The sequence below is a fragment of the Nipponia nippon genome, unplaced genomic scaffold (assembly GCF_047370975.1).
Source record: "Nipponia nippon isolate SJK-2023a ecotype South Korea unplaced genomic scaffold, ASM4737097v1 scaffold_14, whole genome shotgun sequence".
NCBI classification, from domain to species: Eukaryota; Metazoa; Chordata; class Aves; order Pelecaniformes; family Threskiornithidae; genus Nipponia; species Nipponia nippon.
The window spans coordinates 1,450,475-1,477,455 of NW_028262330.1; the positions used below are offsets into that span (position 1 = coordinate 1,450,475).

General features: G+C 64.7%; 1 protein-coding gene across 5 annotated transcripts; it reads left to right on the forward strand.

Annotated features, from left to right (window-relative positions):
- The first annotated feature begins 777 nt into the window (after nt 1-777).
- Nucleotides 778-25,485, forward strand: RNF157 (ring finger protein 157). 5 transcript variants are annotated; one of them, XM_087750974.1, is made up of 20 exons: nt 778-992; nt 6,485-6,603; nt 11,081-11,169; nt 11,730-11,876; nt 12,439-12,556; nt 12,671-12,737; nt 12,889-12,932; nt 13,334-13,381; nt 13,656-13,727; nt 14,312-14,471; nt 14,684-14,796; nt 15,105-15,340; nt 15,431-15,539; nt 15,736-15,847; nt 16,277-16,458; nt 16,604-16,669; nt 16,969-17,017; nt 18,554-18,664; nt 22,384-22,424; nt 22,898-23,031. In XM_087750974.1, the coding sequence occupies exons 1-19, from the start codon at nt 905-907 to the stop codon at nt 22,422-22,424; spliced, it is 1,971 nt and encodes a 656-aa protein (XP_087607100.1). In that variant the 5' UTR covers nt 778-904; the 3' UTR covers nt 22,898-23,031. The 5 variants fall into 5 exon arrangements, with proteins under 5 accessions (XP_087607100.1, XP_087607098.1, XP_087607099.1 ...); XM_087750972.1 differs by lacking the exon at nt 22,384-22,424 and having other exon boundaries at nt 22,898-25,485; XM_087750973.1 differs by lacking the exon at nt 22,384-22,424 and having other exon boundaries at nt 11,108-11,169; nt 22,898-25,485.
- Nucleotides 25,486-26,981: the final 1,496 nt, after the last annotated feature.

The following is a 26,981-nucleotide window of genomic DNA, read 5'->3' on the forward strand; positions in this document are numbered from 1 at the left end:
AATCACCTGGGTTTTTAAGCGAGCGGTCGAAGGGTCCATCCTTCACCTTCATCCCCACGGGGAAGATGCAAAGGTGTCCAGTGCTTCCCAGTAGCTTAATGCTGGGGAACTGGGGCAATCTGTCTGGGGGTGCGTTGGGGCGCACAGGCAGCCGACAGCGGCTGCTCCCGGCAACATGCAGCCGCTGCCGGTGCGGAGCGGAGCCGGGAAGGCAGGATGGAGCCGATGGAGATGGGCGCTGGGGGGGCTTTGCTCAGGACCGTGCAGCCCTGGGGCGCTGCCGGGGGGCTCCGCCCCTGCCAGCGGCGGCTCCCGCTCCTTCCCCCTGCGCCAGGCGGCCCGTTGGGAAAAGCGGGGGGCTCGGCCTTCTCCCAGGGGACCCCCGGCGGCCGGGGGCACAGGGACAGAGGGGCCGTGCCCTGAGCTGGCCCGAGCTGGCCCTGCGCTGGGGTTGCCGCTGGCGGGGCTGGGGGCGAGGGCGGGAGGGGGGTGGCCCATGCGGGGACGGGGCGGGGGTCCCTGGGGTGTGTGACGGGGGGAGCAGAGGATGGCAATGGGGGCGCTGGGCGGTACTGGAGGCAGCTGGGTGACACCGCGGGTGGCGGGCGGGTGGCACTGGGGGCAGCGCCTTGCCCCCCAGCCCCGCGGCATCGCCGAGCCGTGCCGAGCCGAGCCGTGCCATACCGGGGCGGGGCGGGGCAGGGGCGGGGCCGGGCCTGCCCCGCCCCTCCGTGGCGCAGCCCCGGTGCTGGCGCGGGGGCGGTGCCGGGCGCGGCGCAGCGCGGGGGATGCTGCGGGCGGGGGCCGCCGCCAGCCCCGGCCCCGCTCCCGCTCCCGGCCCCGCTCCCGGCCCCGGGCGGGAGGGCAGCCCGCCGCACCCCGCCCGCTGAGCCCCGGCCCGGCCATGGGGGCTCTGACCAGCCGGCAAAACGCAGGGGTGGAGGAAGTGGATATCCCCGCCAATTCCGTCTACAGATACCCCCCGAAATCCGGTGAGCCCCCCGGGAGGGGGGGGGGTCCCGCGTCCCGGTGCCGCCGCTGCGCGGGGGGGGGGAGCGGGGCGGGGAGCGGGCACGACCCTGCTCCGGTCGGGGTTGCCCCTGCTCCGGTCGGGGTTGCCCCCGCGCACCCCTGGGCGCACGCAGCTGGGGGGGGAGCACCCTAAAAATTCCAGGTCTGGCGCTGGGCACCCCGGCTCCCTGCGGTGCGGCAGGGCTGGGTGCCCCCCGGGGTGCCCCCTCTCCGGGTGCCCCTTTGCCAGCCGAACCCGGCTCCCAAACTTGGCTGAGTTGATGCGACTTCAATGATATTATTATTATCGTTATTATTTGTATCTGTGGTCTGCGGCGCCGGGCTGGCAGGGCTGGAGCTCTTTTTATAGCTGGTCGCTCCGGTGCTGGCAGCTCGGGAAAAGCCTGGGTTTAAATTCCCGGGAGGATGAGGGAGGCTGGGGTGGGAGGGATTGGAGGGGGTCCCTCCTTCCCAGGGCCCTGCCCCGGAGCAGCACCCCGGCTTCTGCCGGGGGGAGACTTCGCCGTCCCCAGCTCCTCGCCCAGCCTCAAGGCTCGGCGGTGATGTCTCTCCCGCTCCCGGAGCCGGCCCTGGCTCAAACCTTGTGCGTGACCTTGGAAAATCCGTCCCTCCCCTCGGGGCCTCGGTTTTCCCTGCAAAGGGCCGGGCCGAGCGGGTGGCGGGGGGTCCGGGCCGGGGGCGAGGTGGTGGAGCCCGGCCCTGGGGTGGGCAGCGCTTCAGAGCCGCAAAAATGCCGCTGTCGGCGGATGATGCCCGGGAGCACCGGGCCCGCGCGCGGGGATTGCCACGGGATCCTTGCGGCACTGAATATTATTAATAGGTAACTATTTTGGTAGTTAATAGGATAAGGTGAATGCTTGGATCGTTAGCGCTGTGACAAATTGCTCGCTAATTACAAATAAAGACGTCCTTAGGAAGAATTATAGCCAACGCAAACCCTGCTCTTGTCCTGAGGAGCTGTGCTTGGCTTTTTTTTATTTTTCATTTTCATCTGCCATCGGTTGCCCAGCTGGCTGGCACACCTGCGGCGGCGGGGTTGAGCGGGGTGGAGATGGACGATCCCCCCGCGGGGCTCCCCCAGCTCCCCCTTCTACGCCGTTTCAAGGCCTTTGTCACCTTGATGCCAGCTGACGCTGGACCCCCCCACCCGTGGGTTTGCTCTCTGCAGGGGCCGCGGCTCCGGGCACTAAGGGGTTTTGTCTTGGGACTGCTTCTTGTTTAGGGGCTCTTGAAATATCTGGGCACGAAGGTGGAGGGTGCCAGCCCAGTGCCCGGCTCGGGGGGAGCAAGTGCACCCAGCTGAGCACTTCAAACTCATCTCAGCTGGCAGAGGACACCAGGCCGATGCTTAACTCCGGCTTTCAGGGAGAACCCGGGGCTTTCAGGTGTGCTCAGCTGGGCCGGTCCCACCGAGGGGCCGGGGCAGAGCGGCGGGGGACGGTCCTGGTGCCCAGGTGACATGGCCGTCTGCACGGGGACGATTGCAGGCTGGTGACTGTGGCAGATTACGGCTGGTTTGCTTTTAATCCAAGAGGGGATTTGCCTTCAGCGCTGCCGGCAGCCGGGAGGGAGGCAGGGGAGGACGTGCCGGGCAGCAGAGCCCATTCCTCTGTGGCGGTGGTGGTTTTCTCGCCTCGAATGCCGCCTGGAAACAGCCACTGGCTTTGGAAACGTGGCCCTGGGGGGGATCTCACGGGACCCCAGGGCATTCCCCTCTCTCTGTGGACGTGGCTTTGGCTGCTCGGCCGCAGGCTCGCTCGGGATGGCCAGTGCAGCCACCTCTTGTCCCAGTAAAGCATCTCCCCTTCCCATCCCGGGGTTCCCATCCCCTCCAGGCAGGGTGCAAATGGGATTAGTCAAGCCAGTATTTTGAAGCAAAGGCTGGGATTTACTTCAGTGGCTCTGACCTTGCGCTGGCAAAGGCGATGGGAGGGAGAGCAAGCGGGGGCTGCGGGCACCAAGCTCCCCCCCGGCACACGGGAGGGGGGACCGTCAGCAGGGCCCTGGCTGGGAACAGGCGTGAAAGGGTTAACCAGCCAGTGACACCCCAGTCCCGGGGGGCACAGCCCCGCGGTGGTGGCACTGCCGTGGCACAGGGAGCCGTGGCTGGGGTTTGGCTTCGCCTCTGGCCGCCCACTTTATAGCGCTGAATTAAATAAGCCGCAGTGTGCGGTGCGCCAGCTCGCCGGGCGGCGATGGGTTGCCCCGGGGCAGAAGCACCCGGTGCCTTTTAACCAGCCTGGGCTTCACCCCGGCGGCGCCGTGCCCGTCGCAGCACCCCATGCTGGCACCCGCTGCTGCAGGGCGTCCCTGCGCCAGGGCCGAGCCATGGCCACCCGGCTGGGGTGACCGCAGGCTGTGCAAAACTCGGCGCTTCCCTCACCGGGAGCACGCGGATGGGCTGAAAACGAGCTTTTCTATTTTAGCCGCTTTGGAGAGCTGGGCTGTGACCCTGCCGAAACATCCAGGCTCCGACGTTTGAGAGCCGGGGGCTGCATAATCAGAGCTGAGCCAGATCCCAGCAGGGCAGCAATGGCTTGGGGGACAACGTGTGACGTGTGCCACCGTGTGCCAGGGCCACAGGCAGGGCCACAGCACGCACTGGGGTCTGCGCCCACGGGGTCCTCGCCGGTCTCGGGGCATCCCGCCGGCCCCGCCTAAGGTGCCATCCCTGGTGCTCATGGAGAAAAGGGGTCAATGGCGTCATCGGCACCGGCTGGTGCCGGATACATCCCGTGTGACGGTGCTGGCAGGCACGCAGGAGACGCTTTGTTTGCCAGGAACACGGGGCAATTTTGGTTTATTCCTCCTTTCCAGCAGCCACTCTGTTCAGCCCTTCCCGCATGCTCACCGGGCCTCTGAAGTCTAAGCTCTCATTAAAGCCCGGCTTTCCCTTGGCGATAGGACTGTCCTTGACGGGCTTTCCTTCCCCAGGGGCAGGCGTCGGTTAAGGGTTTATAATTAGCTGGTAATAAGGTGGCTGTGGCTGGAAAGGTGCTTTCTTCCTCTGTCATCCAGCCGTGCCCACAGGGTCACCGGCCCCGGCGGGGCTCCTGCCGATGCCCGGGGCTTTCCTGTGCCGATGCTTCCCTGGCAGAGCCCGGCACGACTCCAGGCCCTTGTTTAATGGCAAGGTTTTGGGGGACCTGCCCTGGGAGGGCGCGTGGGGCCGGTGCTGTCCATGCAAAGGGGGAGCTGAAGCCCCTGGGCCATGCACAGGGTGTGCTGGGAGCCTGCAGCACCCAAGGGTGTTCCCAACCCCTGGCAGGGAGACTGGGTGACAGCAGCGTGGTCCTCGCCTCCTCTGCCCATCCTATGGGAGCCCCCAGCACCCACCAAACCACAGCTGGGGCCATCGCAGAGAGCCTGTGCTCCATTTTCCAGCTTTCCCCCAGTGCTGGGGAAGCTTTTCTGTAGGTTTAAATATAATTTTTTTCCACCTCGTGCTCTCGCCCCAAGTCGGTGCCAGGAAAAGCTCCAGACGGCCCCGTTCTCCCCCAGCCGTGCCGCTGCAGAGAGCTCCGAAGACACTTTGCTCTTGGGTTTTTTTTTTTTTTTTTTTTTTTCCACGTGGCCGTGTCCTTCCCCGGGGAGCTGCCTATAAATTATGTACGTGGAAAATGGGACCAGAAAGCAGCAGGCATCAATAATTGATGGTCGATGTTTGCTAACAGGCGCGCTGCATCCGGGCACCCCTGGGCCACGGGGCCTTCGGGTGAAGCCGTGCGGCCCCGCTCATCCCTCCTGCCCCGGCGTTAGATCCCCTCTCCTCCTCCCCTCGGGCTTTGGGCTCCGTTTTGGTTTTTAAATGCAGTATTAAGGCCTGATCCAGCCCTGGGCAGTCGCCGCATCTGCTGGAAGTGACAACCTCTGACTTGGGTCCCCACAAGCAGAGCTGCGGCTCAGGCTTGAGCTCCTTTGATCTGCGGACCCCAAAGCTTTCGTTTCGGGGTGTCTCCAGGGGATCTGCGTTGGCTCTCTGCTGTTGGGTTTGGGGCTTTGGCAAGCTGGACCCCATCCCCACGGCTGGCGGGACACAGGATGCTGTGTCTGTCCTCCATCCCTGGCCTCTCCTGAACTCCTGGTGCTTCTGCTCGCCCCACACCATCCCTGTTCGCCTCCCCCTTTCCCTTCTTCTTCCCACCTCGGAGAGGTCCTGGCCCTCGGGCCCCGGCCGGGTCCTGTGCCGCGGTGTGCGCTCCCCCGGCAGCCGCAGCCCGGATCTCACGGACAAGGAGCAGGCACCAGTCGGCTCCTGGCGGGGCTGGGAGGACGATCTCTCTTCTAGTTAGAGGTGCCTGACCTGGGGGCTGCTCCCAGCGCAGGGGACGGGACATGCCGGTGGCTCGGCTCCGTGCTTTACCCTGTGAGGGAAGAAGGGATATCGGTCATTGCCCGGCGTTCATCAGGGCAACGTGGATCACTTTTCAGGGGGGTTGCTGACCTTCTGGAGGGTCTACAGGCCCCCAAAATCACCCCTCCTGCAAGTGAGCTCTTCCTAGGGATGGCTGCAGGCTGAGAACTGACAGAACTCCGTTCAGTTGTGTTTTGCCCACCTTCCTGGCAGCGACCACAGCAAATGTGAGCCGGTGCCTGGCTGTGGACATGCTGCCTCGAATGGCACACGGGGTCTGCGACGCCGGGCTTTGGGCAGGAACCCAGCCTGTTTTGAGGGCTGCGTGCCTGGCCCGCTGCCATCCGTGAGGGTGCAGGAGCCAGCCCGGGGCTCCCAGGCTTTGGGAGGTGTGGTGCTCTGGCAGGGCAGGCTGTGATGGCTGCCTCTCCTGCCTCCTCGGGAAATTAGCTGGTGTTTACGGGAAGGATTAGCGCTGCTCTGCCACCCCGGGAGCCATCTCCCCTTCCCGCTCGCAGACCGGGATTTGGCCGCCCCTGCCAGCGCGGGGATGGTTGAAGGTTGGGGTGACCTTGGGTGGCTCAGGCTGGGCTGGGGCTCGCAGGGATTTCCTGGGCAGGGAAAGGGGAGCAGGCATTGCGCTCGGGGAGGGAGGCAGCCGAAGCCCCGGGGTGCGAATCTGCTCCTGCTAAATCCCGCTGGATGGAGCAGCTGCCGAGCCGGGGGCTGCCGTGGGGCTGGACCCCAGCACCAGCCTCCACCCATCCCGGCGCTCTCTGCCCGGGCTTCGGCCATCGCAGTGGCCGGGCAGGGACAGGATTGCTGGCAGCGGGGGGATGCAGGCAGGGAGAGGGCAGGGCAAGGCAGGCAGGCAGCCCCGAAGGGTCGCGTCGTGGCCAGCTCCCCCTTCGCCTCTGCCTGGTTGGGGGCTGGCAGCGCGAGAGTTCAACCCGAACGGCTCCCAGCGAGGTGACCTTGGGGACGAAGCCAGCTCTGAGCCATCGCTTCAGTGGCTTCGTGCGGCTTCGCGTGGCTCCGTCGCCTGGTTGAAGCCCGTCCTCCCCTTCCACTCAGGCGCTCTCTGTGTTTTCTTTCCAGGGAGCTACTTTGCCAACCACTTCATCATGGGTGGCGAGAAGTTCGACTCCACGCACCCCGAGGGTTACCTCTTCGGCGAGAACAGCGACCTCAACTTCCTGGGGAACCGGCCCGTGGTGGTGGGCACTGGGGACGCGGGGCCGGGGGGACGCGGGGCCCGGGTGTGCCCCTTCCCAAAACGGTGGTGACTGTGTGTGTCGTGGGGGTGCACGGCGTAAGGCTGCTGGCTGTCACCCCCAAGGGCAGAGCCACCCCAAGCACGCCGGGGGTGGCCCGAGTGGATTCTCTGATGTCTAATATGAGGGTTGGCTACTTGCTGCAGCCTGCCCTCCATCGGGGACTGACCTGGGTCCCCTCTCAGCCTGTCGGCCCCCGTCCACGCGCTCCACAGCAACGTAACGTTACTGCTGTATCTCTCGCCTCACCGCCAAACTTGAGTTGCGATGGGCGAATAGGTTTGCAAGTGTTGGGAACACACCGGGCGATTGTGTGACCTCTGCCTTTGGGTGCCGCTCGGTGCAGTACCCGTCTTGCGGATCATCAGACCTGCACGTATTTTCCAGCCCATGAGGGCTGCTTGCGTGCACGAACCCGCCAGCTTAAAAACATCAGCTGGTGGAGAAGATGGTGAGGGGTGGTGGGCTGACTTAGCCCAGCTCCTTCTTTCTCGCTCCCTCTCCAAGAGCTGCTTTTCCTCTTGCTTTTCCCAGCCCAGCCGGGAGCCATCTCCCAGCCTGGGCGGCACGGGGTGGGGGATACGCTGGGAGCGGGGCAGGCCTGGCGTGGGGTAGAGCAGCTTGGACAGGAGGAGGCGAAAGTATTCCCCAAGCTCTAGCCAAAAAAGGGAAAAAAAAATAATAATAAAAAAAGGGCTTGGTGGGGGCTGTGGGCAGTGCTGATGGGTTTTGCGGTGCTGGGTGCTGCTGGCTCCAGCTGGTCCCAGGGCACGGGGAAACCCGGCTGCAGGGGAGGTCCCTGGACCCCACGGTCCCGGAGATGTTTTTTTCTGCTCGCTGACTTTGGGGAAGGAGAAAATGAGAGCGGGGCCGTCCCCACAGGGGGTTGCAGCCATGAGGGTAACGTCCCCCACCCCTCCGGGAGCATCGCAGTGGGGCGGCTTGCCAGCATCGGCTGGAGCAGTGGGGGGGTCAGGTAAAAAAAAAATTCAAGGTGAGGAATTAAAAGGCACCGAAGCCTTTCTATTGAGTCGAGATAAGCTTGCCTGGTGCCAGCAGCCCTGCTCTCGAATGCTGCCTGTGCTGTGCCGGGGCCGGCGAGGCTGCTGCCATACCGGTTTGTGCTTGCTCCTTGAAATCGGCTTTGGCAGCGTTTTGGCAGCCTCGTATGGTCCTTCAGCGCCCGGCCACGGGCTGTGCCGGAGCGGGGGTCCCGCTAGAGCCAAGGGCAGGAGCAACCCCCAAAACCCGCAAGCGCTGGGTGGGCAAAGCCAGCGCCTTTCTCTCCATCCTCTGCCCTTCCCCAGAAAATGAAAAGTCAGCACTCGGGTCCTCTCTCCAGCAGCGAGCACCGAGAAATCCTCTCGATTACAGTAAAAGCCTCTAAACTGCCCAGCGAGCAGTTCCTGAGTCAGACACCCCGACAGCAGGAGCAGCGGGGAAGGTAAAGGAACAGCTTGGAAACAGCAGAAAGAATTAATATAGCGTTGCAAACTAAATTACATTGCTCCGGCTTAATTACTGATGGCCCTGGGCTGCAGCGCTGTGACCGAGGTCTCATCTGCCCGGGGAGCGGGGGGCGCTTTGGGGCTGGGCTCTCGGCTCGGGCCAGTTTGGGGGCTCAGGGAGGGGTTGGCGAGGACCCGTGTTGTTTCTGGCCCAAGCCTGTGTCCAGGTATCACTGAGCATCTCTGATGCCACCTCCGAGACCTCTCCTGCTGCTTCTTGGCTGCGATGCTTTCGTGTTCTGGCCTGCTGCGAGAGCTGGCTGGAAACGTCGGAGATGGCCAGTGCTTCTTGGAGGGGGATTTATTTTGGGTTCCTTGGGTGTCGAGGGCCAGGAGGTCTTAGGAAAGAAATTGTGTCCCGAGTCCTCTCTGAGCTGAGCACCTTGGCTCAGCGCCGCTGCCGCGGGGATGCGCAGGGCACCCAGAGGCTGTGCAGACTCTCCCCTCCGCCGATACGGGATAATCTGGATTTTCCAGCTCGGGACTGGTTCCCAAGGGGCTGGGAAGGGCGTTGCAGGTTTAAGCAGCTGCCGCCGTGCTGGGACACCTCTGCAGGGGCCGAGGAGCGGAGAAGCTGCTTGGGGCACCCAGGGAGCACGGGGCGTTCCGGGGAAGCCGGGGACTGTTGAAACGTGCTGCTGGGTTTCACGGCCCACGCAAACCAGCCTGGGTCTGCTTGTAGAAAAACCCCAAGAAATATTTTTGAGTTTTTTTTTTTTTTTTTTGCTTTATCAGAAGCCGGTCTGGACCAAATGTCGCTATAGAGGCATGGACAGCGTTTTTAAATGGGTAACGGTTGCAGTGAGGCTTTTTCCTGTTGTTTTTCAGCTTGATTTAAATTGAGGAGGTGCAAAAAGTCCTTTAAACAGCCCCTTTCGGATGTGCAAATCTGCCTTGCAAAATTTCATTAAAAAAAAAAACAACCCCCCCAAAAAAGAGCCCACACGTGGGTGTGAAATGGCCCAACGGCGAGGGCAAAGCGGTTTCTGCAGCAAGAAATTTGCCTGCGGTGCTTCCCCATCCTTCCCAGCCCAACGGCCCTGCACCGGGGCACCCGCTGCCTGCTTCCTCCTCCGCCGCCCACCCCTGGGCGCTGCGGCGGGAGGGGGCTCGCACCCATGGGTGCCCTCCCTGCCAGGGTGAGCTTCGCCACTTACCGCGGGCTGGTTTGGGCATGGCTCGGCTGGGCAAGGTGCAAATGGGCAAGATTGGATTGCTTCATTAATTTGAATAGCAGAGGATGTATCGTGACATGGCACGGCATGTCGTGACGTGGCTCAGCTCCAGCCCGGAGGCCTTTTCTCCCTTGCTCCGTTCCAGCTGTAAGGGGCAATTCTGCGGGTGCCCGGTTAGTGCTGGTGACTCGTTACAAAGCTCATTACCGCCAGATTAATGACAGCCGCCCTTTTCCCCTCCCGGAGGGGAGGGAGGGGGCGGCCATTGCAAGGTGCCATGGATTCAGCCTCAAAGCGCCCCTGCCAGCGTCTGCGCTGGGCCCAGCCCAGGCTTCACCCGGCCTTTCCGTGCCGTGGGACCGGAGCTGTGGGGTGGTGGGACGCGGTGGGGGATGCCCAGCTGCTGGAGGAGGGATGGGGCAGGCCTCTGCCTGCGCTGCCTGCTCCTGCCAGCTGCCCGTCCCATCCCGTCCTGCTGAGCCCTGCATGGGTCCCCAGCCAGGGCGGTTGTGCGAGCCTGTCCTGCTCTGCAAGGCTTTGGGGACAGGGGAGGTGACGATGGCTTTCCCACGCGAGGGCGCCAGGGACATGGGAATCGGGCACCGGGCTGCCTGCGGGGCATCCCCAAGTGCCATCTGCAAGCCGTCTTGTCCCCTGGGTGCCGGGGTGCAGCAGGAGCCTCGCTGTCCCTGAGCCCCGCTGCGGGCTGGGGGCAGCGTGCGGGGACGACAGGACCCAGGCAGCCTGGCTTGGCTACTGGTCCCTCTCCCAAGGCAGCCACTGAGCCCTTTGGCTCTTGTGAGCATCTGCCATCCACGATGGCACCTGCTGCCCTCCTGGCTCTGGCCGTCCCCTGGCATGCGGTGACAGCCTGCCAGCGAGATGGGCGTTAATCCCGGCGTAAGCCTCTGTCTCTCCGTGTTTGTGTCGTTCCCCCGGGGGGCTGATCCCTTCCTGGGGCTCAGCCTACCCGGGAGATGGAGAGGGGGGAGACGAGTCCTGCATCCCTTCCCCGGTGCCCTCGGTCTCCCTTGGGTGGCTGCAGTGCCAAGGAGAAGGTGTCCTCCGGCTGCCACCATGTCCCCTCTCCCCAGCAAGCCCTGTAGCCCCTGCGCAGGTGGACAGGAGGGACCAGGAAGGACAAGGCCACCTTGGAGGCTGGCGCGACACCTCTCCCTCGTAGCGCTGCTGCCTGCCTGGTCCTGCCCGGCCGCCCCGTTGGCTCCCCGCTCCAGGGCTGGCACAGACCCCGCCACCCAAATCCCATCCATCCTTGGGAGAAAACAGGGATGCTTGTGTCCGTTCCTTGGCTGGCAGGCAGGGAAGGAGCTTTGGCTTCCCCCTGCCCAGCCTCATCCAGCAGCTCTGCGCTGCATCAGCAGCCTAAAAATACACCAGCAGCCGCCCGCCTGCCCCGTGCCCCGCGTCCCCTCCAGCCGAAGGGACAAGGAACAGCCCCTCTCTGCGTGCCCCTCCCCCCCCCGTGAAACTGTCCCCTGCAAGGGGTTTTGGGCTTGCTCTTTGCAGGGGGAATGTTCCCATCATCACGCTTCTGGTACCCAAGTGCCAGCAGGAGCTGTGGGTGCTCGGCACCCATCAGGATGCGCAGGCCACCCTGGGTCCCTGCCTACGGGGTGTCGGGTCGGGGCTGGGTCACTGGGGGGTCCGGGGACAAGGTCCGCAGCCGCTGTAACCCCCCACGTGTGTCTGCCTTCACCGGTGTCTCTCTCGTCCTAGTTCCCTTATGCTGCTCCACCTCCTCAGGAACCCGTGAAGACCCTCAGGAGCTTAATCAACATCCGCAAGGACACCCTGCGCCTCGTCAAGTGAGTCCTGCGGCGGGGAGATGGGGCCGGGCACCCCGCGGCCGTGAGCCACGGGGCGGGAAGGGGCTGACTGGATGCTCCCAGGGGATGCTGAGCACGGGGATGCTCTCATTTCGGCACGGGTGGGTAGAGGGGATGAGACACTGGTGTCTAAATGCGCCCCTTCCCCTCCCGGCACGGGTGAGCTTCCCGCATGCAGGCACCAGCTGCGCTGGCTCCACCGCGGGATTAAAGGAGCTTAGTGCTGCCTTTGAAATGCTTTGCTTTTTCTTCCTCCCCCACCTTCCAAAGGCTTTGTTGGAGGGAGGCTGGGGATTGCAGCTGGGCCGGGAGATTCGGGATTACGGCTGAAACCTGCCTGCGGTGCTTCCCAGTCTGCAAGCTTGACCTTGGGCATGCCGGGCCCTCCCGGTGTGCCTCAGTTTCCCCTGATGGAGGGGGCTGCCCTCTTTTGGGGCCATCGGTGCCGCGGGGAGCCATCTCTGCTGGGGGGACAGTCCTGGGGCACCCCGAGCCCTCCCTGAGGGGTGCCCATCTCCTGCGCCCTCTGTGCTCGCCAGGTGCTCGGAGGAGGTGAAGACCCCGGGGGAAGAAGTCAGCAAAGCCAAGGTGCACTACAACGTGGAGTTCACCTTCGACACAGATGCCCGCGTGGCCATAACCATCTACTACCAGGCGAGCGAGGAGTTTCACAACGGGGTGGCGAGGTGAGAAGCCCCAGCCTGGCCTGTGCCCCCCCCAGCCTGGCCTGTGCCCCCCCAGGCCCGGTGTGTCCCCGGCCAGGGTGTGGGGCTCTGCTGATGGAGATGGAGCCTCTCCTCCCCGGAGCGTCCCCCCTCCTCGGGGCAGGAGGCGGCTGCCGGCGGTGCCGAGGCTGGAGGGGGGTTCCTCGCCTCCCCCCGGTGCCCCTGCCAGGTCCCTGCCAGCCCCCGCCACCTTCCTCCCTGTCCCATCCTGCTGCCTCTTGTTACCTCCAGGTCAGAGCTGAGACCAGGGGAAATCATTGCCCCTCCCAGTCCCCACCAGCTTGGCTGCGGGGTTGTCCCTGTCCCCTCCTGTCCCATGTTGGCTGCCCTGGGGTTATTTTAGCTCCATGGATTACTTTAGTTCTTTAGGGCTGCTTGTCCCAGCCCCAAGAGGCATTCAGGAGGGGAGGGGAGCAGGGACCCCCCTCTCTCCCGTCTTCCTGGCATCCTCGCAAGCCAGGGGACCGGAGGAGCGCGGGGACACGCGCGGTGCCCCTGACTCTGTCTTCTCTCCATGGGACAGCTACATCCCCAGGGACAACAGCCTGCAGTCGGAGACCGTGCACTACAAGCGGGGGGTGTGCCAGCAGTTCTGCGTGCCCTCCCACACCGTCGACCCCTCCGAGTGGAGCGAGGAGGAGGTGGGTCCCACCGGACCGCGGCATCGACCGCGGGGTCGGGTACGGTTACGGATGCAGGATGAAGCCTCCATCGCTGCTCCATCTCACCAAGCCTCTCCTCCTGTCTCTCTCCAGCTGGGCTTCGACCTGGACCGGGAGGTGTACCCCATGGTGGTGCACGCGGTGGTGGATGAAGGAGAAGGTGAGGAGGGGGTTCCTCGCTGGGCTGGGCTTGCCCGGCTGCTGGCACCGCGGTGCCAGCCCTTGCACCGACCAGGCAGAGCCTCCGGCTTCTTGCTGCCGCCGCAGCCCTGGCTGTCCCCTGAGCCCTGCCGTCCCTTTGTGTCTTGCAGAGCACACCGGCCACTGCCACGTGCTGCTGGCCACCTTTGAGAAGGTAAGGGCCAAGCTGGGGCTATCCTCCGCCTCCTGCCCCCTTGCCCACTGGGTGCGAGAGCCTGCAGAAACCCCGCAGGGCTCGGGCTGGTGCTGCTTCTGCAGTTCTGGGAATATCCCCCAAATCCTTGATTTTAAGCACCCACTTTTGAGGCATTTGGTCTCAACTCCATCTTCCTTGCTCCAGCAAGTCTCCAGCCTTGCGATGTGTGTGACATCCCATGCCTGCCTGGTACCGGGGTGGCGGGGAAAAACAGAATTGCTGCAAAATGGGCTGGGTGGGAGCGGCGACAGCTACGGGGCGGGTGGGTGCTCGAGCACGGCGGTCCCGTGGGTGCTCGAGCATGGCGGTCCCTGGGGTGCTCAGCCCCAGTGCCCACCCGTGTGCTCTCCTCCCTCCAGCACAGCGACGGCACCTTCTGCGTGAAGCCCCTCAAGCAGAAGCAAGTGGTGAGTGTCCGGGTGTCCCCGCGGGGGGCGGCAGCTCCTGCCCTGCGCACCCCTGGGAAGGAAGGCGGCGAGGGGCTTTCGGGGAGCAGCAAACCCCCGGGGGGGCAGCAGCCTGCCCCTGCCCTGCCCCTGCCTGCCAGGGAGCTTGGGGACCACCGGCAGTGTCAAGTGGGGACGTCGCGGGGAGGAGGGCTGGCCCGAGGAGGGGGCCGGGAGCCTCGGCAGCTGGGGGAGCTCTGTCTTCGCTCCTCACCCCTTCCCCGCGGGGTTGCAGGTGGATGGTGTGAGCTACCTCCTGCAGGAGATCTACGGCATCGAGAACAAGTACAACACGCAGGACTCCAAGGTACGCACCTCCATCTCGCAGCCTGCGTCCCATGGGTCTTCCCTCATCCCCTCTCCCGTTCCCCTAGCACAGGTCCAGCAGCTAACACAGGCACGGGGCAAGAGCTGGCAGCACAACATGGAGCTTCCCGGGGCGGTGCAGGTGTGGTGTGTTGGCATCGAAGCTGCCGGAGGCAGAAAGATGAAGGGTTGAGCCTTTTTCCTCCGTCCTTTGTGGTCCCTTGGGAGCTCAGTGGCTGGATCTTGCTGGCTTAGGAGGGCACCATGGGGCTCGGAATGTGGCACGTGCCTCCCCCTCTGATTTATTTATATATAAATATGTAGAATATATATATATATATAAGTTGGGGTGAAGGACGCATCCCTCCATGGGGTGCCTGATGGCTCCAGCCCCATCTCCCAGCCTCCGGGAGGGGAGGGATAAGGTCCCAGAGTTGTATGTCAAGAGCAGGCAGCCCGGGGACACAGGCAGGACCCCGCAGCAAGCTCTCGGGGCACCCAGCCGGTGTTTTAGGGCACCCACCCTCGTGCTGTGCGGGTTGGGGACCCCAATGCCAAGCGGCTCCCGTCTCTCCCGCGGGGTAGGTGGCTGAGGACGAGGTGAGCGATAACAGCGCTGAGTGCGTCGTCTGCCTCTCGGACGTCCGCGACACCCTCATCCTGCCCTGCCGCCACCTCTGCCTCTGCAACACCTGCGCCGACACCCTGCGCTACCAGGCCAACAACTGCCCCATCTGCAGGCTGCGTAAGGGCCGGGGGGGGGTGGTATCTCCGGGGGGGTGGCTGGCATCTCTGGGAGGCTTCTGGCATCTCCCATCCTCAGGTTTTGGGGTCCCTCCAGCCCCACATGCAGCGATGCCATGTGGGGATGCCCCTGCTGGGAAATGGGGTGGCATTTTGGGGGGGTCTCCTTTCAGCACCTGGTTTTCACCCCACCCTTCGTCCCCGCTGCCGCAGCTTTCCGAGCCTTGCTTCAAATCCGAGCCATGAGGAAAAAGCTGGGTCCCCTCTCGCCCACCAGCTTCAACCCCATCATCGCCTCGCAGACCTCCGACTCCGAGGAGCACTCGGTCAGTGCCCAGCCGAGCCTGGCCCAGCCGGTGCTGGGGCCAGGGCGGTTTGGGGATGCACATGTTTCCCGGGGCCAGGGTTTATTTCTTTAATGTAAATTGATCTTGCAAAAAATGCGAGGTCGATATTGCAAAAAAAGGGCTTTTGGTTGGGTAGAAAGATCATGGATTTGGGGCTTTCATTTGTGCAGGAGTTTGTCTGTTCTCTGGGTTTTGGCTTTTCCCCGGGGCATCTCGATCCCAGTGGGGGCAGTGGGCAGCAAAACAGCCCAGGGGGGCCCTTCACCCCATCTCCCCTCTCTCCCCAGTCCTCGGAGAACATCCCCCCGGGCTACGAGGTGGTGTCGCTGCTGGAGGCCCTCAACGGGCCGCTGACGCCCTCGCCGGCCGCCCTGCCGCTGCGCGCGCTGGGGGACCCCCCGGGCGCGGGGACCCTGCCCTCCTACGGCGACGGCCCCCTGCCCACCCTGCGGGCCCTCTCGCCCCTCGAGCGCCTCCCCGACTGCGGCCCCCCGGGGCTCAAGCTGAAGAAGAGCCTCTCCAAGTGAGTACCGGGGTGGGCTGGGGGGGCTCAGGGGGGTCTGGGGGCTGCGGGCAGGGGTGAAGCCCTCTGCTTTGCCCCCACCCCGCGCAGGTCCATCTCGCAGAACTCCTCCATCCTGCCCGAAGAGGAGGACGAGAAGTCGTGCACCGAGTCGGAGCTGAGGGTCTCCAGGAGGAGATCCCCTGCCCGGCGCGAGGAGGTGAGCACCCTCCGAAACGCACTGGTGACCAGCCGAGGCACAGGGGGGTGGCAGGTTCAGGGGCGGTTTGGGACCAGAGGGTCTGGCTGGGGTTTGCCCCTCCTGGCTCTTCCTCCATCCATAAGGATCCCCAGGGGAGACGGATCCATCCCTGCCAAATATCCCATTCCGTCCTCCCCACGCTCTCTTCTTCCAGGAATGCGGCGCGACACCAGAGAGTGAAAACCTCACCCTGTCGTCGTCAGGAGCCATCGACCAGTCCTCCTGCACCGGGACCCCCCTCTCCTCCACCATCTCGTCCCCAGAAGGTGCGGCACGGCTGGGCTCACAGGTGTTGGCAAGGCAGGAGAGTGGGATCGTGGTTGTGGGTCCGTCCCGCTGCGGGGGGACGCGGAGGGGGTTTGCATGGCCCCTTCCTACCCTGCCATGGACGTTGCATGAAGCCCTGGGGTGTCACCTCTGCTTTGTCACCCATAGACCTGGAGATGGGGGGCATGGGGGCACCAATCGCCCCTGCTTTATCAGCCCATCGACCCAGAGTCGGGGGGCTGCAAGCCCCGGGGACCCGCTGCTGGCAGCTTTCCACCCATCACACCTCCGTGGTGTGCAGCAGGTCCTTGCTCCGTGCCCCGCTCCTCCTCGTTAGCCCTGTTTCTAACTAGCCGGTGCTGTGCCGCGACTCGCACGGGTGTGCTGGGGGGGTCCGGCGGCCCCGCTCAGCCCCCGCTCTCCCCCAGAGCCCGTCAGCAGCAGCCTGGCTCAGTCCGTCATGTCCATGGCCTCCTCCCAGAGCCAGCACTCCCAGCTCAGCACTGACACCGTGTCCTCCATGTCCGGCTCCTACATCGCTCCCGGCACGGAGGAGGAGGAGGGGGACGTGCTCCCCGCAGCTGCCAGCGCCACAGCCTCCGACGCAGAGGTAGGCGCTGGGGGGTCTGTTGATGGCACCCATCACCCCCAGGCTGAAGAGCTTCCCCATGGGATGCAACTCTCCTCCAAACCCACTGGCACCAGACTTTTTTTTTTTTTTTTTTCCTTCCATCTTTCCCACTTTCTTCCCGCAGTCAACGCCTGTGGAGTCCCCGGATATAAACTTCGTCAGCATCTCGGCTGAGGAGCGCGATGCCGAGGTAACCGTAACCGCCCCGTGCGGGGCTGGGAGCCGCGGTGCCGCCCGGCACGGCGCGGGGACCTCAGATGTGCCCGGCTCCAGCTGCCAGCGGAGGGGGAAGTCGGGGCTGGGATGGGGAAGGGGCCGCCCTGGGGACGGATGGGGTGGTGGGGCTGTCCCCCATCCGGGCTCACCTTCCTGGTCCATGGACACCCCCAGGGCCAGGGGTGTTCCCCCAAAGGGCCGCGGGGACAGCCCCGGCACGGTGTCGGGGTGCATGGGGCACCTAACGCTCACTGCCTCTTGCCTGTGCCGCAGGGCAACGACGTGCTGGAGGACGAGGACTCCTCTCCCACGCAGGAAGACGGTAAAAGGCCCTGGGTTGTTGTTGTCCCCCTGCTTTCGGTTCAGTGTCACCAGTGGGCAGCCGAGCGAGTGGCAGATGCTGTGCCATCTCCAGCTCCCCTGCATGCTGGCTGCCAACCGGGAGAGCCCTGGGTGCCTCTGTGGGCACCGGGGCTGGGAAAGCATCGGTCACAGCGGGGCCACCCATGGGTGGGTTGAACACCAGTGGGTCAGGGGAAGCCGGCTGGCCGTAGGGACCCTGGCAAGCGCAGTGTGGGGCACGGAGCAGGCGACAGCTGGTGTGCAGGATCCGACGGCGTTTCCAACAGGCCAAGTGGGAAAGAGGCTTCTCCGTGTTTTTTCCCTCGCCAAGAAGGTCTTTCCTCACCTCTCTCAAAGCCTGCCCCTTAGGGACCCCTGTCTGGGCTGCTTCCCGTAGGAAGGGGCTGCAAAACTGTTCCCTTTGGGATGCTTTCCTAATTTTTTTTTGGCCTGTCTTCAGTGTGCCTTTGCAAGCCAAGACACGCGCAGCGAGGGCTCCTCTCGCCTCTCCTATGCGTTCAAATAGCCAAGGAAAGATGCGGTCACCCCCATGCCGTTGGCCACCAGCCGCCTGGGATTTCTTTTGGGTGATAGGGAGGCCCCCGCTGTGCCCCCTCCCGTGGTTGCAAGTCTCTGGTTAGCAAAACTTTACGAAAACTCTTCCCCCGTCCAACCTGGACACTCAGCCAAGCTGGAAAGCAGGAACACCCATCCCCAAAACGTGGCCTCTGCCCTGCGGGGAGGCTCTTGCTGATGGGGAGACTCAAATATGACAACTGGGGAGCAACTGGTGGCTGTGGTGGACATCCATGGGCATCCCTACAACTCTGGGAGCAGGACAGCCTTTCTCCTTAGGACACGGTCCTGTGCCCGTTCTCAGCGGGGCTACTGGCTTCTTTGGGAGCGTCCCTCCTGAGGTTTGGTCGCTGCATCTGATGGATGCAGGTAACAGCCTGGGGGCTGATCTCTCGTACAGGTGATGCTAAGAAGCAGAGTTACTTCCCTCAGCCCCGAAAGCCTCCATCCCCCCTGCAAAGCTTGGCTACGGCTTCTTTTGCCCCACGCATCCAGTCGCTGCCTCCCGGCATCCCCGCGGCTCTCGCGCACGCACTGATGGTGCCGGAGAGGCTCCAGCGGGAGGGGACGGGTGCCACCGCGGCCCCGCTCTACCGACCGGGGACCACTCGGCCGTGCCGGGGGGAAGGTTTGGTTGAACCCCGGGCAGGCGGTGGGGCAGCAGGTTCACGCGTGCCGGTGCCCATTGCCGCATCGTCGCTGTTTCGCTGCCCTCCGATGCGGCCGGTGCAAGGAAAGGAGCAGCTCGGACCGTGCCCAGGTGTTATTGTCCACTCTTCACCCACTCCCATCTAGATGCATCATTTTTATTTATTTTTTTTTTCAAAGAGGGTGGGGAGGGGAGAGGAACAGACCCAGAAATCCCACACCCCGCCGCTAAAAAGGCAACGGCAAGCCCCAGTGCTGAGCCGCGGCGTTAACTGCCTTAACTCCCTTCCAGGCCCGAGGACAGGCGCTTTCCTCGGTCTGAGGTGTGACAATAACAATGACTTGGGCATCGCACACGTGAAAGCGCTGGACAATAAACTGTGCTCTGAGGCCTGCTTACCTGGTGAGTGGCCGTCTGCTGAACATGAACTTGGGGGGGGGGGCAGCTCCACTCTTCCCTGCATCACCCCAACCCTTTGCGTCCATCCCTCCTTTCCCACCACCATCATCACCATCCCCACCACCACCATCCCCACCAGGTTGTCCTCGCTGCGCCCCGCCACTGTCCCACCACGGGGCTGAGCACCAGGCACGTCACCACCCAGCAGCTGTAGCTCAGGGTGACCTGTCCCCACCGGGATGTCCCCGGGGGGTCGCAGACGTGCTTCGCTGGGAGGTTTTTTCCCTTGGCGGGGGGCTGCTGGCACCCTGGGGGGCACCAGCCCTCCCCGTGAAGGCGGTTGCGTGGCACGCCGGTAGCCTGGTCCAGACTCGTGGTGGGCACAGCGGTATTTTGGGGCGGGACGTGAGCCACAGCTGCTCCAGCCTTGCCGCAGGGGCTGCCTGCCTCCCCCTCCTCTTCCTCCGGGGCCGAGGAGATGGGGCACGTCAGGTCTAGCTGTCCTTCTGCAGAGCCCCGAAGCTCATCCCTCTTTCCCATTTCTTCACGCTTTCTCTCCCACCCTCCTTCCACTGTTCTCCCGTTGCCTCTCGCCCTCTCTCCATCCCTTTTTTCTCTTCTTCCTCCCCCCCAGGCTCCTCCGTCCGCGTGAAAGTTCATGTTCGCTCTGTGCCAACACGGTTTTCTCAACCCACGCTTGTGTCCCCTCCCTGCCCAGAGTTGCCCAAAGGTGACAAATGTATTGGTGACCCCCGGTCCCTGTGTGGGCCAAGGGGCCAGCAGCGGGCTGGGGACCCTGCCCAGCACCACGGGCTCCTCTCCATCAGCCCGGGGGGTGGGGGAACAGGAGGGGAAAAAGCCGAGACGAAGCCCTCCGAGGGTCCAGGTCTGCGTCAATACATTTGTGGACAAGCTGAAAGCAACTCTGCCCCTGCCTTGCCCCTTCAGCTAAATTTGTGGCAGGTCCCAGACCCGCAGTGGGTGCTGGAGAGCTGAGAGGGTGGATGCTCAGCCCCCCCCAGGAGGGGAGAGTCATTTCTTTCCCCCCTTCTCCTTCAGGAAAGCTTCCTCTCCCACTGCCTCGCCTGATCCTGCCGGTTTCTGCGCTGGAGAAACTCGGCTGAGGCTCTTGGGGAGGAAGAGGCACCTGCCACAAATGCCCTGTGTCTCCTCCACCGCCCTCCGGCAGCAGCCGGCTGAGCCCCGCCGGCCGGGGGGGCTGGGGAGGGGGCTGGGGGTGTCCCAGCACCCCCCCGCCTTTGCTGGGGGTCCTGGCAAAGCACCCCTGGCCGCGGCACCGGCCAAAGCCAGCCCTGCCCTGGTTGTGCCGGGGGAGGATGAGGAAGGGGGGAGGCTTTGCAGCCTGAACGGCCCCAGCACGGGGCCAAATTCTTGCTCTGCTGCAAGGACTGCGATGGCTTCGTCCCTGTCCTGGGCTGGGGTGCAGAATCTGGCCGAGCCCCGCCACGGATGCGCTCTCCATCCTTTGGCCACCACGTCTGTCCGTGCGTCCGGCGGCTGCGCTGCTTGGAGCCCACGGCAGGGAGCCGCGCTGCTGCCCGCATGAGAGGGGCGATCCGGCCTCGGCATTTGCTGGGAAAAGCGGGGGGCTGCCGCTCGCGCCGGGGGCAGAGGAGGTGCAGAGCGGGCGCTTTGGGGTGGCAGAGGGGCTGGAGGGAATGACTGCAGGGGTGCTGAGCTCTGCCCCAAAGGGGTTGGAGGGGGATTGCCCCGGGGTGCTGGGCAGAGCTCGGGGGCCAGGGCGGCGAAGGGGAGCAGCCACCGCGGGGCTGTAGCAGCCGGGCGGTCGTTTCCTGGTTGCAGTCGGTGTTTTGCAACGTTGGTTTTGTTCGTTAGACTCGGGGCAGCTCCTTCCTTCCCCGGCCCCGTCTGCTCCCCGTCGGCAGCCTCCCGCTATCGGGACTCAGCCAGTTTGTGACGGACCCGATTCGAGGCACTATTTAATACTGGTGGTGCTGGATTGCAACCGCAGGGCTGGTTTGCATGCACTGGAAAAGTCCTTTTTGGCAGAGGTTTCTTGCAGGTTTGCATGTAATCGCATCCACGGGGCCGGCAAGAACAGGGCGGACTTTTACTTTGGGGCCAGGTGCTGTTTTCTTGAAAGCTTGAAAGAAAATCACCTTGACCAGAGATGATGATGATATTATTATTATTTATTGTTATTTATTCCTCCCCCCATTTCTCTCGTGGGGAGGTTTTGCCGTGATCAGGCCCGTGGGTTGGTTTTTGGCCTCTCTGTAATGGGTGAAGGTGTGGGATGTGGTTCCTCAAAGTGGAAAGGTTTACTCCTAATCCCCAGCGCTGTTGTGAAATCTCTGCAGATCTGTCTGGTGGGAAAAGGCTCCAGGAGGAGTCGAAAGGCCCCATCCCGGTGATTTTAGGACACAAGGTTTAAATAATACCCGCAGACTCATGTCCTCGAGTGGATCCCGTGGAGCCCCGGGGCGTGCAGCGGGTTGCAGGGCTGGCCCCGGGGCTCAGAGCATCCTCTGGCTGCGGCCGCAGCCTCTGCCGGGGCCAGGGTGGCAGAAGCAGCGTTGGAAAGAGAAACTGGGGGAAGGTGCCTGCCAAAAAGGCTGGCGGCAAGGTGGGGAGGGTTGGGGAGCTGCTGTGTCGGAGGTGGTAGAAGACCTGAAATTCCCCGAGGGCTTTGGCTGGTTTAAACCCGCGGATGATCTGAGCTGTAAGTGATACCGCAGCGGGCCGGGCGAGCCGGTTGGGTTTCGCCGCGACGCTCTTTGGGAGCCGGCCCGTGCCGGGCAGGTCTGACGGCCGCTAACGGCAGTGGGGAGCCCCTCCTGCAGCCCAAGGGGAGACGAGGTGGGGGGGCAGGGGGCCGGGTCCCTGCTGTGGGGCCGGACCCTGCCCCGCTGCCCCCAGCCCCGCTCCTCGGCAGCCTGCCAAGGGTGCGCGGAGCTGAGCTGGGTCTCTGCACCAGAGTGCTGCAGAGACTTAGGCAACGTCAAGCTCTTAATGGGATTTCGGTTGCGCGTGTAGGTGTGTGTGTGTGTGTGTGGTCCTGTTTAATTCTCCGTTCCCTCCGGGATCGGCAGACCTAACGTGCCTCGCTCTCCAGCCTGAGCTCGCCATGAAAAGCCAGTCGAAACGGCAGCTGTCACCTCCCATAAATCAGCAGGCAGCAGGTTTTTGTTGCTCCCTCTCTGGCAAAGCCTCAGCGCTTGCCCTTGGCCTTGGGGTGCCCTCGCACGGACCCCCCGGCCCGGAGCTGCCCCCGCCCCTGGGCACAGGGCTCCCGCCTCGCTGGTGGGAGCAGCCGCCCTGCTCTAGGGGTGCACCCCCTTCCTAAGGGCACCACGTAGCCTCTGATCGTGTGGGTGGTGGGATGCAAGCCACGGGCGGGCCGGTCCCGAGCTCTGCCCGTCGCCCTGCCCCGGCCGGAGGGTGCTGCCTGAACCAGGAGCCTGCAGCCGGAGAGGAGGCGTGCGGGGACCAGGCTCCCCCGCGCCGCAAGCATGCCCACCCTCGGTTCTCCTCGGCATGAAACCCCGGCGGGCACCACGCATGACGGCCCCCTCGCGCCGTGCCCGGCGGCAGCTCCCCGTCCCCGTCCCAGACCCGTCGGCAGGCGGCGACCCCCCCGGCCCCCCGCGGTCGCCCCGTTTGCTCACTCGCGTGCATGCCCCTGCGCCGCTGCCGCTCCCGCCTTCACCATGTGCCTTCTGGTCTCTCCCGCCACGCAGCCGCTGTGCCGGACTCCTGCCCCATTAACATTGAGGAATAGGTATGAGACCCCCAGAGCCTGTGCCCGCCTCGCGCCCCATCGCCCGGGGGGGGTTGGCGCTGGGTTGGCACCCCTCGCCCCGGCAACGCTGGCAGTCCCCTCGCTGTCCCGGCCAGGGTGACATCCCGTAGTGCCCAACCTGCAGCCCCCACGGGGCATCTGCATGTGCCCTCTCGCTGGGCACGGGGGGGCAGAGGCAGCCCCCTTCCATTTGGGTTATTAAAACCCAGCCTGGGTGCGCGGTGCTTCCCGTCTGCCCCTCGGCATTTCCGAGGAATTGGGGGTTTGAGGGGCTCCCCTGGCCCGGAGAGGTAAGTGCAGGTTCTCACCAGCCCTCGCTGCAGCCAAAACCCAACGTGGGGCTGGGGAGGTGGGTGTTATTTGGGGACACCAAATTGCACCCTCCGTGGAAAGATGAGCCGAGCGCGCCGGCGGGCTTTGGGAGCCCCTAACCCCCCGTTTTCTCCCCCCAGGCCCAGAGGCAGCCAACAACAACGTGCGGCTGCAGCAGGTGCCCTGGCCCCGCCGCCCCCCCGGCACCCGAGACCTGGAGCAGGCGGCGGCCGCCCTGCCCGTCTGAGCGCTCAGCCTCGGCGGGGGCACGCACCCCCCTGCCCACCCAGAGGGATCCTGGTGTCCGGGCGCCGTGGGCATCGCCACCTCCACCCCTCGGCTGTAGCGGGACTGATTTTCAAAAGAAAAGACGGTAACCTCAACTTCTCCTCCCCGGCCCCCCTGTGCAGAGGGGGGCCCAGAGCCACGTCACTTCACAGCCCCCCCATCAGCACCTTCCTGTCCTCCTGCCCCGACGGGGACAGGCTGGGGTCCCCTCCTGCCCCCGGCCATCTCGCGCCCCCGGGCTCCTCTCTTCCGGTGCGCGGAGCAGATGGGATGGGGTCACCCCACAAAGGGGGTCCTGGGATGTGGCTGGAGGGGGACGATGGGAGGAGGGTGCCCAGGGCACGTGTTGGTATTGGCATCCTCGGTGCATGAGCCAGTAACCTTCATGGGGGGCCGGCCCCCCCAGGTTTGCTGGCCCGTGCCCCTGCCATGCTGTGGGATGTCCCCATGCCACGGGATGTCCCCATGAATGCACTGGCGGTGATGGTGCCCCCCAGCTCCCCCTCCCTCCGTTCTCCTCCTGGGCAACAAGGGGGCTCCTGGGCGGCCCGCGAGGTTGCTTTTCCCCAGGGGATGGAGCAGGGGGGCAGGGGTGGGCAGGGGACCTGGTACCCCCTCCCCGGTCCCCAGCCCCCGGGGCATCACTAATTTAACCTCACTGTCTTCCGCCCCGCTGTGAGCTCGGGGCTCGGGGCTGTGCCCTCTCTCCGGAACAAGTGCCAAAAGTGTCACTCCCTGTCCCGCCTGTCCTGCCCTCTCCATCGCACTTTGTAGCAGGGGGTGCCCCCCGCCCCTCCGTCCCCCGCCTCCGGCCAGCACTGGGCTGATGGCAGGAGCGGGTTTTGTTCCTGGGGACAGGCACACAGGGACACCAGTGGGGTAGGGATGAGCCACCGACCCCAGGGACCTGATGGGGCCGCTGGCAGTGGCCAGGCTGCACCCCGAGAGCATCAGGGACAGCCAGAAGCCACTCTGAGGAGCGTCAGAGCTAGCATCCCCATCCAGCGAGCTCTGGAGCTGTCCGGGCCAGCCCGTGCAGGAGGCTGAGCCCCCCTTTCCCCGCCTGGTTTTGTCACACAGATGCAGTAGCAAAGGCCACCTCCTCTTTGCAGGAGGGAACTGCGTTTCAGAGCTACCTTAGGGCCGAGATGTTCATTCAGTGAAAGCAACGTCCCGCAGCGGCTGTGGGGTGCGTGTGGGGAGCAGGTCCCCACTGCCTGTCCCCATGGCGGAGCACGGGCTATGCTGATGGCCATGGCTCCTAAAGGAGGCTAAAGCTCTTCTTGGGGCTGGGGGGTGTTTTCTCTGCCTGGCTCACAGCCGGGGCTGCGGTAGCCGCTCGCTCCATGGCCCCGGTGCGGGTCCTGCCAGAGGTGGGGTTGGTGTTGGCCACCCCGCTGCTTCCTCCTCCAGGCCAGCACCATGGCTCCTGTAAGCTCAACAGCTCCCAGATTCCTCCCTGGGAACCCAGGGCTGGGAGCTTATGGGGGGGTGACATCTCCAGCCCGCCGTGGGATGGGCGCTGCGAACAGCAGGGAGGGCTGGAGTGGCGGGGGCGAGCCTTGCGCCCCGTTTGGGGCCATGCTGCGTCTCCCCCGTGGGGACGCGCTGCCCGCTGCCACGGTGGGGCACCCCACGGGTTTGGGTGTCCCGGCCCCGAGGAGCCGGCAGCACCGTGCCGGGCACAGGGAGAGCTTTGGGGGTTCACTGTCAGGCTGAGCTGAGAAAACCAGGGGGGCTGCGGGAGGCCGGCTGTTCCCTAAGCCTCCGGCACGGGCAGGGGAGGGAAAACCAGGCTGATGCTCCAGGGGTGGCTCCTCTGCCAAAGCCCAGCCGTCCTCCTGGTTTCAGCGGGGACAAGGAGAGCGCTCCAGGCCTGGCCAGGCACCACGGTGTAGGGCTGCGACGGTGCTTGTGGCTGCTGGCAGGGCAGGGCAGAACAGGCAGGTCCTTGCTCAGGAGGGTCCCGGGAGGTGACCGGGAGGGTTCTGCGGCTGCTCCGAGCTGTGTGTCCCCAGGCTGCGGGAGCGGCCAAGCAAGCTCACGGGGTGGCTGCAGACCCGGGTGGCTGCGTGCGGGCTCCCGCCGCTCGCTCGGAGGGACTGCAGCTGCCGGCGAGCGCACGGCGATGGAGAGGAGCTGGGAGGAGGCTGCGGCCATGCAGCGTGCTGCGAGCAAAGAAATGAGCATCCTCCGCCGTGGCATGGGAGAGACGGGATTTTGGCGTGAGTGACACCAGCGCCGTCCTCGGCCACCCAGAAGGGACGAGGGGCAGGCAGGAGCTGCCAGCGCTGGCAGCGTGGGGTGAAAGGCAACGGGCCCTTGTTCCAGTGATCTGCCTGTCAGGGATCTAAGGAAGGAAACCAGATTGCTGCTTACGACTTTGCTTTGAGCATGTTTTGGATTTTAAGAGTATGTTTAATAAAGGGTACCTTATGTCGACAAAGCGTCCAGTGTCGTTTCGTGGTTGCAAGGCGAGGGCAGTCGGGGTCTTGGGGCCTTGGTGGGTGGGAACCCTTTTTGGCTGGGAGCGTCCACCCAGCCGTCACCCAGGCAGCTCCCCAAAACCAGCCCAGCTGCTTCAAATCTCCTAAACCACTTCCCAAGGTCCCTTTCAACCCGCATTACCCAACCGTCCTAAATCCTGCCTCCTCCGCGCCCTGCCGGGATGGAGAAGGTGCAAATGCAAACAAAAACCTCTGCAGGAAGAGTCTGGCCTGGGGTAGCGGCACCTTCCTGGCGTGGGGCGCGGGTGGCCGGGCAGATGGCCCCGGCTCCCTGGCCCCCGACGCTGCTGGGATGGAGGAGGACACCCAGAGGGGACCTTGCCGGGAGGAGAGGAGGAGCAGTGAGGAGCTGGGTGCTCGTGCAGGAGAAATCCCTCCAGTGCTGGGGAAGAGAGCTCCTGCTGGGAGCTGATGCCTTGAAGGCGAGGAGGGCTGTAAGGGGGGTTAGCATTCGGCTTTAATGGAGGGGGCTGATGCACGGTTGGGAAAGCACCCTGCAGCTGCGGGAGGAGGGCTCGCGGGCGGCCAGGTGCTGCGACGGGGGAGGACGGGGATGGGAGAACTGAGGCCTGGCGTGCTTTGCCCCGGGCTGCTCAGGAAAGCCCTCGAGCTCCCGCTGCCTTTGGGGGCGTTTTTGCAGGGGCAGGTCCCGCTCCCGAGGGAGCTGACTTGTTAGAAAGGCAGAAAACGGGGGTTTGGGGTTGTTTGCTGGGTATTGGTCAGCCGAAAAGCGAAGCAGAAATTTCTGCTCCCCTGGGAGTTGCCTCCTCCCTCCTCCGCACCCGTCCCGGCACCCAGCACCTCCCGGCCTGCGGCCACCGGGGACGGGCACCAGCGGAGGGGACTCTGCCCCCGTGCTGGGGAGAGGGTTTGAGCCTCCCAGCCTGCCTCCCCCAAATCCCCGGGGATCCTGGCAGGAAAATCCCTTATTGCACGCACCCCTTCAGGCAGCAGCGACCTCGGGAGCGGGCCTGGCCGCTCGCCTGCCCCTCGCTCCCCGGGGCAGGAGAAGTGCCCGGTGTCTAAACCTCCCCCAGGCGCCCCGCAGCCCCCTGCGCCCCAAAGGGCGCCGTGGGGTGAAGGCACACGGCTTCCCTCGGGGTTCACGGCTGCTCTTGGCCCCCTCCGTCTCTTTAAAGCCCTTGGGCTGGCAGCGGGGGGGGGCAGGGATTCCTTATAGGGGCATATGGCTGTAGTACTTTTAATTAAATAAAGGCAGGCCCCATGCTTCAATCTGGGGGTCTGCCAGCCCCCCTTCAGCTTTGCCCGGACTGCTGTGGGCTGCTGAGGGGGCCGAAGCGGGGGGGGGGGGGGGCGCCGGGAGGAGGAAGGGGCTGGGGGTGCCCTCGTGCCGCCCCGCGGGGGGCCAGGGCACCGGTGCGGGGGTCGCCGCTGCTGCCGGGGCTGGATGCGGCCCCGGGGGGGGGGG